The sequence below is a fragment of the Bos javanicus genome, chromosome 3 (assembly GCF_032452875.1).
Source record: "Bos javanicus breed banteng chromosome 3, ARS-OSU_banteng_1.0, whole genome shotgun sequence".
Lineage (NCBI taxonomy): Eukaryota > Metazoa > Chordata > Mammalia > Artiodactyla > Bovidae > Bos > Bos javanicus.
The window spans coordinates 110569438-110581978 of record NC_083870.1 but is presented as its reverse complement, the minus strand read 5'-3'; the positions used below and the strand labels follow the sequence as shown (position 1 = coordinate 110581978).

Sequence of the window (12541 nt, the reverse complement as noted above, 5' to 3'; positions counted from 1 at the left end):
GATAACTTTAAAAATTTATATTAATTCAAGGAGGTAGAGACAATGGGACAACATTTCCCTGTTTTCTGATTAGGTGCTTGACCAGATTGGTAGTAAATTTAGCTTCTTTTATGAATGAGCAGCTAGCATATTTTCTATTTAGATAGTCTCTAAGTGGAAAACTGGATGACATATGCCTAATTCAGAACTAATACGGGAAGCTGGGGAAATTTTTGGATCAGTTGTTAAAAGCAGATATGAGAAAAGAAGAAAACCTTTTTTCCTTCGGGTTTCCAGATCCACCTAATGTTCTCTTGAAGTTTGAATGGAGAAAATGGGAAGGAAACAGCCTGCTTTCCATGTCTTTACCCTGGCTTCTTTCTGATAACCCTTGGCCTCTGCACAACTCTGCTGGTGAAAAAGGGATTGCTCTTTCCTTATCAAATGGTCAGCTTTACTGAGAATTCTTTTTCTGACAAAAGATTTCACTTCTCATGATACTATAACAAATGAAAGAGACTTAAACAAACGCCCAATGGACACTGGTGTCCTACAGGAGAACTGTTTTCAGAGAAAGAGGTGCCAGCTTCTGTTTTGATCTCTACTATAGGAGAAGAACATGCAGAACCCTTTTTTCTCTTTATTTTGCTATGGATTAAGAACCCTACGCCTAATAAAATTGCCTAACAAAGTCAGGCTCAGAATTGAGACTTACTCTCAGGCATCATGCTTTTTGTCATGCTGCCCCAACTTGGGTAAGGATAAAAACATAAATTCTACAGGACAGGGACTTTGTTTGATTAACCCAGCACTAGTCTAGTGCTTCCATAGATCCTCAATAAATACTTGTTGAACACGCGAGTAAGTGAAAGGAAGGGAAAGGGAACCATATAAGTGGGTGTCTTAAGACTTGAAGAAAGACTTTTCTAATTCTTTGATTATAATTTTCTGTCTCAAGATAAACTAACCATTGGCAAGAGGAAACGAAATGAAGATGATGATGTTCCAGTGGGTGTGGAGATGGCAGAGAATACTGATAACCCCCTCAGATGCCCAGTCCGACTTTATGAGTTTTATCTGTCCAAATGGTAAGTGATTTTCCTCTGAACTTGATACAGCACACTTCAAAAAGTAATTATTATATTTTAGATTTCAGATGCTCAAATCCCAGAAATGTAGCTGGTCTGTGACTTTAAACAAAGATTTACTTACGGTTTCATTTTTTTCCCCACTTTCATATCTGCCTGGATTTTGAACCAAGAAACAAATTGCTTTATCTTGAGCATTTTCCCCCAAAAATCTCTTAAAAAGCAAGAATCACTGTCATTGTTTATTCTGCTATGAATTTGTTATTTACATAGAAAAATAGGGGAAAGACTGTACTGCTACGTCTATAAATGAGAAAACAGTTTTTAAAGAATTGACATTTTTTGAGTGGTCTTTTTTTTACAGAAACTTTATGATTTTAAAAAGTTGCAAGATCCACACTAAAGCCAATTTTTTTCCCCAAAGAAACACAGTGACTGGGTTTGCTCTTCAGCAGAGCTGTGTGGAGTATTCTGGGGATTCATTGCAGGGTATTGGGCACTGAGGATGAGTCTCAGCCATAGTGTCACTTGTGAGTTGAATTTTTTTTTGCTCCTGGTAAGTTTTAAGTACTAATACTTGTGAAGGATTTGCATTTTGTCATCTATTAACATTATACTTACTTCGAATCCAGTGTGATTCCTGAGTGTGGGGGAAAAATATGCAGTTACAGGTTGCTCCTGGAGCATAAATGTCTATAAACTTGTTTATCTCTGTGGGTACATTGTTTACGATGTTAGTCATAGTACGAAAGATAGAGAGCCATTATACTTAAAGAGTAATTACATGTGTGCTGTACTCTCTGATCCCAGTTTTCTTTCTCTCTTTTCTTTCCTGTGATAGCTCTGAAAGTGTGAAGCAGAGGAACGATGTGTTTTACCTTCAGCCTGAGCGCTCCTGTGTTCCAAATAGCCCCATGTGGTACTCCACATTTCCCATAGACCCTGGGACCCTGGACACCATGTTAACACGTATTCTCATGGTGAGGGAGGTACACGAAGAACTTGCCAAAGCCAAATCAGAAGACTCTGATGTTGAGTTATCAGATTAAAGTGGAAGTAGGGTTCCTATTTTCATACGTGTTGGTATGCACCAAACTGTGAATGCATCCAGCTTTGGAAAATGATAAGTCCCAAGTCCTCTTGACTTGATTATGAGGTAATGGAGAACAGACAGCTCGTGAACCAGTGTGGATGTACAAATGGCAACTGAAGGAAAGAATGTGAGCTGAGAAACCTTGTTCTCCGGCAGTGATATTGCTCTTAGACATCTTCAGAATGACTAACCAATTTCTCTGAGTGGTGCATAATCTTATTTTGTTTGGGAATAACAAATTGTGGAATATTTTTAAGGAAAACTGTTGTATAAAATTCTACCATAGTAACCTTAGACCTTAGAGAGGTAGCTTTGGAGTGAAGCCTTGGCTGCAGTAGGCTACTTGGGCAAGCCCTCTGTAAGAGTCAGGGCAGAAATCAGTACAGAGCTAAGAGTGGCATCAGATGAGGACTGTGGGGCCCAGACTTGAAGACCCAGTAAAAATACTCAGCCTTTTTTTTTTTTTTAAAGGTAGAGAGTGAAGTGGTCTTGATTTTGATTTTCACTGCCAAGCCAATTCTGTGAAGGATAGAAGCCTCTGGTGCTTTTGCCATAGGGTCCCTCACATCAGGGGAAAAGGCCTTCACTGCTGTTCATACAGTAATGTGTCCCCTTCACTTTCTGGGTCTAGCCTTCTCAGCTGTGGGTCTGGATGTGGGTAAATTAAGTTAAAGGGGCTGAAACTTGCAAAATAATTATGCACACAGAAAATCTGTGGCACTTGTTAGACCCCAGGTGTTTTGAAATGTTTGTAGAAAACCCACTAAAATGCCCACTTCTCTGGGTGTCAGCCTTTATTGCTGCTGTCTCACAGCATGAGCTGTGGCGCACAGAAGTGGGGGTTCTTTTGTTTTTATTTTATCCCCAAATGGCAGCTTTCCTCCTGTTGTTTTATCTTCCCGTTTCCCAAATAATTTCTGTTATTTTGTCTTTTGCACCAGTTTCTGGAGGCCCTTGTCATTTCAAAAAGAAGAGTCTCTCCTTTCTCTGGCAAACCTGTGGGTGATTCCACAGAGACACAGTGTTACTTAGCTATCAGAATTATGGTAGAAGAAGAACTAGTATTTTCCTATGTAAAGCATTGGAAGATGACCTTGTTACCCTAAGACACTTAAATAAATAAATAGGATTCTGGGGTTAGTATACAAAGACATTGACAGTCTTGCAAAGATCCACAAGGTCCTCTTATAGCATTATTCCAAACTCTAGCTGTTTTAGTCGTTTGATGAGGATCAAGTCATAGGAGTGTTTGGCAAATGGATCCATTTCCTTCTTCTCCATTCTGTTTCTTCCCCACAAAATTTTGAATCAAAGCTTCTATAATATTGGCCAATCACAGAATTTCCTTAGGTGAGGTTAATTTGATCCTTTAATAGAAATGAGAGAAGTCTAAAAAGCCTCTTAGAAATTTTAACCTTGAAAGACTTTACTGTATGTCCCATTTTTTTAGATGGGAGTGACAGGTGGTTTCTTTGTTTTTTAATAAATAAATTTAAATACAATGAAAATTTTAAAGTAGGCCTTTTGACATTGTGTACTTATGGTTCTGTCCTGTAACAAATCTTGTTTTTGTTACCAAGAACTGTGTGAAAGAAGTAAATCTGCCCCAGTTCTGTATGACTAATTCCATCTGTGTTTGTCATTTCTGACTGGAAAACTTACTTCCAGACCTTGTTTGATATGGAGGAAAAACAATTGGATTGTCTGATAAGTCTGCCAATAAACTATCCAGAAACATCAGGTGTAATAGTCCCCACTAAGAAATTTTATGGTTTATATAAACACTAATGTTTCCCCTTCTGTAGAAATGCAAATTTATGGCATAGTAGATAAACTATTATAAAACACTAGAGAGAGGAAAAAATTCTGTATCTTTTAATTGAGAACAGCCAATATCCAGGTAAATGACTGTATCAAGATGTCAATTGCATGTTAGTCCACAGAGTTGTCCAGATCCTGGAATAATTTGTAAAAGAAAATATTGATTCATTATTGGTCATTCCTCATAAGCATAGCTGTTGATGTGTGTGTCCAGTTATTTGCTTTTTTAAATTTTATTAAAATAATGTAAAATTGGTTCTTTTTCCCCCAGGGGAGGAAAAAATATCAAACAAGAGAAACATTAAATTATCTGTTGTTCTTTGTTTTTTAAACACTTTCGGGTTTTCACCTTGCAGAAACCACAGAAATATTCCCTTAGAATAAAATAGTATATTTGTATTTGATGGGTGAATTATTCATTTTCTTTATGTCTTGAAAGAATTTTAAATATTTTTTTCTGTTTGACCCTATTGGTATGATCCAACAGATGGTATATTACAAAGAAAAAGATCAGTTTTCAGAAAATAAATTATTTGGTTTTTACTCAGTCCAGAAAACATTGTTTCATTGCAAAATCTTTTCAATTGTTTTTTTTCCCCCATCAAAGACTTGTTCTGGTTTTTAATTTATTACTCTTTTCAAAGCCCTGAAAGCTAGAAGTATCAAGTATTAGGTTGGTGCAAAAGTAACTGCGGTTTTGCATTGTTGAACTTTGCTGTTTGATATTAATGAGCACATTCTTAAATGTGGTTATATTATACATTATTTTAATGCACATTTCTTTTGCTAATGACTTATTACTTGCTGTTTATTTTAGATTAGGGAAATGATGATGTTAGACAAAAAGCAAGTTCTAGTAATTTTCTTATTTGAGTTCAAAATGGGTCATAAAACAGTAGAGACAACTCACAACATCAACAATGCACTTGGCCCAGGAACTGGTGATTCAAGAAGTTTTGCAAAGGAAACAAGACCCTTGACAATGAGGAGTGCAGTGTTTGGCTGTGGGAAGTTCACAGCAGCAAATTGAGAGGATCATCGAAGCTGATCCTCTTACAACTACGCAAGAAGTTGCCGAAGAACTCAGCGTGGACCACTCTATGGTCATTTGGCATTTGAAGCAAATTGGAAGAGTGAAAAAGCTTGGGAAGTGGATACCTCACTTATCTTGCGGCTGACTGCAAATCAAAAAAATCATCATTTTGAAGTGTCATCTTAATTCTACACAACTACAACAAACCATTTCTTGATCAGATTATGACATGTGACAAAAAGTGGATTTATACAAGGCAACAACCAGCTCAGTGGCTGGATCGAGAAGAAGCCACAAAGCACTTCCCAAAGCTAAACTTGAACCAAAAAACAGTCAGGGTCAGTGGCGGTCTGCTGCCCATCTGATTCACTGTAGCTTTCTGAATCCCATCAAAACCATTACATCTGAGACACATGCTCAACAATTCGAAGAGATGCACCAAAAACTGCAATGCCTGTGGCCAGCACTGGTCACCAGAAAGGACCCAGTTCTGCATGACAACACCTGACTGCACACTGCACAACCGACACTTCAAAAGTTGGATGATTCTTCAAAAATTGGATGAATTGGGCTGTGAAGTGTTGCCTCATCTGCCACATTGACCCGACCTCTCACCAGCCAACCGTCACTTCTCCAAGCATCTCAACAGCTTTTTACAGAGGAAATGATCCCACAACCAGCAGGGGGCAGAGAATGCCTTCCAGGAGTTCTTCGAATCCTGAAGCACAGATTCTTACGCGATGGGAATAAAACTTGTTTCTCATTGGCAAAAATGTGTTGATTGCAGTAATTCCTATTTTGATTATTAAAGATGTACTTGATCCTACTCACAATGATTTAAAATTCATAGTCCGAAACCGCAGTTATGTTTGCATCAACCTGATCTGTATTTCATTTTAGGCAGACTTTTTTTTAGATTTACGCAGCTTAACCTAGTTCAACTTGAATCATTTTGAAATCATGAGATTAGAATAAAGAATATATTCTTAAGTATGAATACATAGTTAATTTGGGAATGTAAGACTAAGTGGTATTTTCCTTAGACTTTCTAGTTATCTTGGTATTGTGCAAATATACCTTCAGATTCCACATAGATTGTTTTTACCTACCTGCCTTGTGGCATTCCTATTTTTTTTAACAAAGTTTTCTGAGAAGTTTTAAGTTAAAATGAAATTATGTAAATGAGTCCCAGTTTTTCTATTAAATTCAAATTTTAATTTTCTATGCAAATAGAAAAAGTCCTTGTGATTCTGAGTTGAAATAAGCAACAGTACCCCCAATTCCTCCTGTCTGTCATCATCATACCTTATTTCATCATTGAAAAATAATTGTGAGCCTTCGTTACAGAGCGGGAAGGTCGGAAGCTCTGGAGCCTGGTCTTTACTGTTTGTATAGCCTTAAGTTAGTTACCTAGCCTCTCTGTGCCTCAGTTTTCTCTTAAACTGGGAATAATATCAACTTCTGTAAGTTGTGCTTGGAACATGCTAGGTTTTCAATGTCAACTCTTTTTTACTATAACACCTGCAAATTCTAGGCATATAGTAAGATTTTAAATATATGCTAATTCCCCCACTACAGCCTGAATTTTCACTAAATTCAGTGCTTCAGATTCTGTAAAACATAATACACAGCATCATCAATTCAATATATTGGAATGAACTATTTAGAATACCTAAATATTCTATATACACTGGTGTATACACTGTATACACTAAATCATACATTCTTCACTCATGTGCTTGCTTACATGCATATAAACTGTAATCGACGTTACAGAAATGCTTTGATGCACTTCACTACGTCAGTGGATACAAGAAGAGCCTGTGATAGTTTACCTTTTTTTTAATTGAAATTCTGAGTCTGTGAGATTTCATCATTTGACAGTAGTTCTGCACCGTCAGAGGAAGAGGCTGCTGTACAATTGGTGCTTCACACTCCTCCTCATTAGGACCCTGCGTCCCCTACCTTTTGGGTAGGCAGCAGCTTCCTGGTATGTGACTGTCTTCCAGCCTATCTTGCAACTGGATGTAAACAAGTGACTAGGTTTTGACCAGTGGGATGGAAACAGAAGTACGTAACATCCAGGCCACATCCATAAAAGGGAAGAGTTTGCCCTCCTTTCTAATTTTCCTCTCCCCGTGCACCAGGATGTGAATGTAGTCAGTCAGTGGTTCTGGCAAACCAGTTTTTCCTACCTGGGAACGGGCGATACAGCGAAAGTACGGTAACCATATGGGGCAGCCACTTACCCCTCAGCTGCCTACTAGCTCAGACCTTCACATAAAAAAACCTTCCGTCTTACTGAAGCCATCATTATTTGGTTTCTGCCAAAGTAGCCAAACCAGTATCCTAACAGACCTACTGTGCCCAGTATCATGCTACTGCTTAATACAGAACTGGAAGTTCTGATCCAGAGTACAAAGAGCTTTTCAATATTGGCAAGTGAGAAAACCCATTATATTTAAGTCATTATTTTCAGGTGTAGAAACATTTGCAAAAAGCCAAAAGAGGGAATTCTCTGGCAGCCCAGTGGTTAGGACTGCTTGCTTTCACTGCTCTGGGCCTGGGTTCAATTCCTGGTCAGGAAACTAAAATTGCAAAAGCCATGCCATGAAGCCAAAAAAAAAAAAAGAGAGAAAAAACATACCATTAAAAATAAGGCTGCTGCTGCTGCTGTGCCCAGTCATATCCAACTCTGCACCATGGACTGTAGCCTACCAGGCTCCTCTGACCATGGAACTTTGCAAAGAAGAATGCTGGAGCAGGTTGCCATCTCCACCAGGGGATCTTCAACCCAGGGATCAAACCCAGATCTCTTGTGTCTCCTGCATTGGATTCTTTGCCACTGTACCACCTTTAAAGCCCTAAGTTTAAGCTTGCGAACAATAAGTTTATAAAAAAGCATTTTTCCACAAGAGCAGTACCCAATTAGATAATGTAATTAAAAGGAAAAGATACTAATTTTTAAAAAACATAACTTCACAGTAGCAATGCAAACTGTACAGTAGTTACTAATCATATCTGTAAAGGATGGCAAACATGACAGGCTGAGAGAAGATACTTGTGTAAGACCACCAAAGGATTTATTCCTAGAATATAAAACTGCTAAATTGTAAAGAAAGTTAAACAAAGGTATTTCATAGATCAGTCGCTCAGTCGTGTCCAACTCTGCGGCCCCATGGACTGCAGCACGCCAGGCTTGCCTGTCCATTACCAACTTCCGGAGCTTACTCAAACTCATGTCTGTTGAGTTGGTGATTCTGTTGAGTTGGTGATGCCGTCCAACCATCTCATTCTCTGTCATCCCCTTCTCTTCCCGCCTTCAATCTTTCCTAGCATCAGGGACTTTTCAAATGAGTCAGTTCTTTGCATCAGGTGGACAAAGTACTGGAGTTTCAGCTTCAGCATCAGTCTTTCCAATGAATACTCAGGACTGATTATCTTTAGGATGGACTGGTTGGATCTTGTTGCAGTCCAAAGGACTCTCAAGAGTCTTCTCCAACAAAACAGTTTAAAAGCCTCAATTCTTCGGTGCTCAGCTTTCTTTATAGTCCAGCTCTCACATCCATACATGACTAAATCCATAGCTTTGACTAAATGGACCTTTGTCAGCAAAGTAATGTCTGCTTTTTAATATGCTGTCTAGGTTGGTCATAACTTTCCTTCCAAGGAGTAAGTGTCTTTTAATTTTATGGCGGCAGTCACCATCTGCAATGATTTTGGAGCCCCCAGAATAAAGTCTCTCACTGTTTCCATTGTTTCCCTGTCTATTTACCATGAAGTAATGGGACCGGATGCCTCAATCTTAGTTTTCTGAATGTTGAGTTTTAAGCCAACTTTTTCACTCTCCTCTTTCACTTTCATCAAGAGGCTCTTTAGTTCTTCTTCGCTTTCTGCCATAAGGGTGGTGTCATCTGCATATCTGAGGTTTTTGATATTTCTCCTGGCAATCTTGATTCCAGCTTGGGCTACATCCAGTCCAGCATTTCTCATTATGTACTCTGCATATAAGTTAAATAAGCAGAGTGACAATATACAGCCTTGACGTACTCCTTTCCTGATTGGGAACCAGTCAGTTGTTCCATGTCCAGTTCTAACTGTGGCTTCTTGGCCTGCATACAGATTTCCCAGGAGGCAGATCAGGTGGTCTGGTATTCCCATCTCTTAAAGAATTTTCCACAGTTTGTTGTGATCCACACAGTCAAAGGCTTTGGCATAGTCAATAAAGCAGAAGTAGATGTTTTTCTGGAACTCTCTTGGTTTTTTGATGATCCCACAGATTTTGGCAATTTGATCTCTGGTTCCTCTGCCTTTTCTAAATCCAGCTTGAACATCTGGAAGTTCACGGTTCACATACTGTTGAAGCCTGGCTTGGAAACTTTTAAGCATTACTTCACTAGCGTGTGAGATGAGTGCAATTGTCTGGTAGTTTGAGCATTCTTTGGCATTGCCTTTCTTTGGGATTGGAATGAAAACTGACCTTTTCCAGTCCTGTGGCCACTGCTGAGTTTTCCAAATTTGCTGGCAAATTGAGTGCAGCACTTTCACAGCATCATCTTTTAGGAAATAGCTCAACTTGAATTCCATCACCTCCACTAGCTTTGTAGTGATGCTTTCTAAGGCCCACTTGACTTCACATTCCAGGATATGTGGTTCTAGGTGAGTAAGCACACCATCGTGGTGTGATCTGGGTCATGTTATCATGGGTCATGTTATCTAGGTCTGGTTATCTGGGTCATGAAGCTCTTTTTTGTACAGTTCTGTGTATTCTTGCCCCTTCTTAGTATCTTCTGCTTCTGTTAGGTCCCTACCATTTCTGTCCTTTATCGAGCCTATCTTTGCATAAATGTTCCCTTAGTATCTCTAATTTTCTTGAAGAGATCTCTAGTCTTTCCCATTCTATTGTGTTCCTCTATTTCTTTGCATTGATCACCGGTGAAGGCTTTCTTATCTCACCTTGCTATTTCCAACTCTGTATTCAAATGGGTATATCTTTACTTTTCTTCTTTGCCTTTCGCTTCTCTTCTTTTCACAGCTATTTGTAAGGCCTCCTCAGACACCCATTTTGCCTTTTTGCATTTCTTTTCCTTGGGGATGGTCTTGATCCTTGCCTCCTGTAGAGTGTCACGAACCTCTGTCCATAGTTTTTCAAGCACTCTGTGTATCATATCTAATCCCGTGAATCTATTTGTCACTTCCACTGTATAATCGTAAGGGATTTCATTTAGGTCATACCTGAATGGTCTATTGGTTTCCCCTACTTTCTTCAATTTAAGTCTGAATTTGGCAAGGAGGAGTTCATGATCTGAGCCACAGTCAGCTCCTGGTCTTGTTTTTGCTGACTGTATAGAGCTTCTCCATCTTTGGCTGCAAAGAATATAATCAATCTGACTTCAGTATTGACCATCTGGTGATGTCCATGTGTAGAGTCTTCTTTTGTGTTGTTGGAAGAGGGTGTTTGCTATGACCAGTGTGTTCTCTTGGCCCTGCTTCGTTCTGTACTCCAAGGCCAAATTTGCCTGTTACTCCAGGTATTTCTTGACTTCTACTTTTGCATTCCAGTTCCCTATAATGAAAAGGACATCTTTTTTGGGTGATAGCTCTAGAAGGTCTTGTAGGTCTTCATGGAACCATTCAAGTTCAGCTTCTTCAGCATTACTGGTTGGGGCATAGACTTGGCTTACTGTGATACTGAATGGTTTGCCTTGGAAACAAACAGATCATTATGGTGTTTTTGAGATTGCATCCAAGTACTGTAGTTTGGACTCTTCTGTTGACTGTGATGGCTAATCCATTTCTTCTTAAGGGATTCTTGCCCACATTTCATAGATGAGGAGCCCCAAAGGGTAAGCAAATACATGAAGAGGTGTTCAAACTCATCAGTAATCAATGGATTTTTTTGTTTAAAGAACTATCACTTTACATCTAAGACTTGCCAAAATTAAAAGGAAAAAAAAGGATAATGTCAACTGGTGCTGGTGATATAGGGATATTAAAACCCTTATATATTGCAAGAATAATTGTAGAACTGTATACCCATTCTGGAGTCAATCTTGGACGTTAAGTTAAAGAAGTTTGGTAGATTTTACAAAGAAGTTTACCCTTTCCTCTTGTTAAATGATTATTATTAAATGTTTGTTTTTCATTATTTATGTCCATGCAATTTTTATCTTTATTCATTTGCCAAAATACCTTGATGGATTTTTCTAATGTTGAACCATCATCCCTGCACTCCTTGGTGAAATCCTAATGTGATTTATATGCAGGATTAGATATATAACCTTAGCAAGGTAAAGATAATACCTTCCATTCCTAGTTCGCCCTGAATTTTTCTTTAAATTTTAAATGTGTTGAGCTTACCAAAGGCCTTTTTTTTCCTTTCTGCATTTAAAAAATAACACTCATCTTACTTTTCTGTCTTCATTAATGTTGTGAAGAACATTGAATGCTTCTTAAATTCCTTGGATAAACTCTTGTTATATTTACATATTTTGGCTAACTAATATCTTATTCAGTTCTGTTTTTACATCAATAGTCACAAGTGACTATATTTTTTCTCTCTGAATTATTTTTGACTATGTTTCTCTTTGATTTCTCATCTGATTTTGGAATCACTGTTAGAAAAAGAAATAAGCAAGTTTTATTTTTCCAGTGTGCAGAACAACTTATATAGAACTTATATTCTTGAGAGTGTAGTCAAACCATAAAAATTTTTTCTACTTTTTGGCCATGCCATGTGACATGCGGGATTTTAGTTCCTCAACCACAGGTGGAACCTGCACCCTCAGCAGTGGAGGGGCAATGTATTAACCAGTGGACCACCAGGGATGTCCATATAACATTTTAATTGTTTTTTAAATTCCTCTAAAGCGATTTTGATTTAATGCCATTTTGGTTTATTTAGTGCTCATTCATCTACTCAGGTTTTTATGTCTTTATCAATTTGGATATTTTGGTAATTTTCTCAGTTTGATCTATATGTTCAGGTTTATTAGCATATGTTTCATAATTCCTTCTTCCATTCTATATTTGTTATTGTTTGCATTTTCTCTTTTTCCTGATATGCCTTCTTTTTAAAAATTTTTATTGGAGCTGATTTACAATATTGTTTTAGTTCCTGCTGTACAGGGAGGTGAATCATATAGAGCTACTTGTTTTAGATTCTTTTCCCATGGATGCTCCCACGTACAGAGTATTAAGTAGAATTCCCTGGACTATACCCTAGGTCCGTACTAGTTTTCTATTTTACATAGTATGTGTATGTATCTCCCAATCTCCCAATCTATCCTTCCCACCCTGTAACCATAGATTGTGTTACACATCAGTGCCTCTGCTTCTGTTTTGTGAATAAGTTCATTTGTACCATTTTTAAGGATTCCATGTATAAGTGATATATTTGTCTTTGTCTGACTTACATCACTCAGTATGACAGTCTCTAGATCTGTTCGTGTAATAGTGATGTTGAGCATCTTATGCTTTTTAAACATCTGTATATCTGCTTCAAAGCAGCGTGTATTTAGATCTTCC

The 12541-nt window shown here is 38.1% G+C and overlaps 1 protein-coding gene across 9 annotated transcripts in view; it reads left to right on the top strand.

Moving 5' to 3' along the window:
• ZMYM4 (zinc finger MYM-type containing 4) overlaps positions 1-5840 on the top strand; it is a 164866-nt gene extending 159026 nt beyond the window's left edge. For all 9 annotated transcript variants that reach the window (XM_061412549.1, XM_061412550.1, XM_061412551.1 and 6 more), the window contains 2 exons: positions 938-1067; positions 1909-5840. In XM_061412549.1, coding sequence (XP_061268533.1) covers positions 938-1067; positions 1909-2116 — 338 coding nt within the window. In that variant the 3' untranslated portion in view covers positions 2117-5840. The remainder of the gene's footprint in view (positions 1-937; positions 1068-1908) is intronic.
• The last annotated feature ends 6701 nt before the right edge of the window (positions 5841-12541 follow it).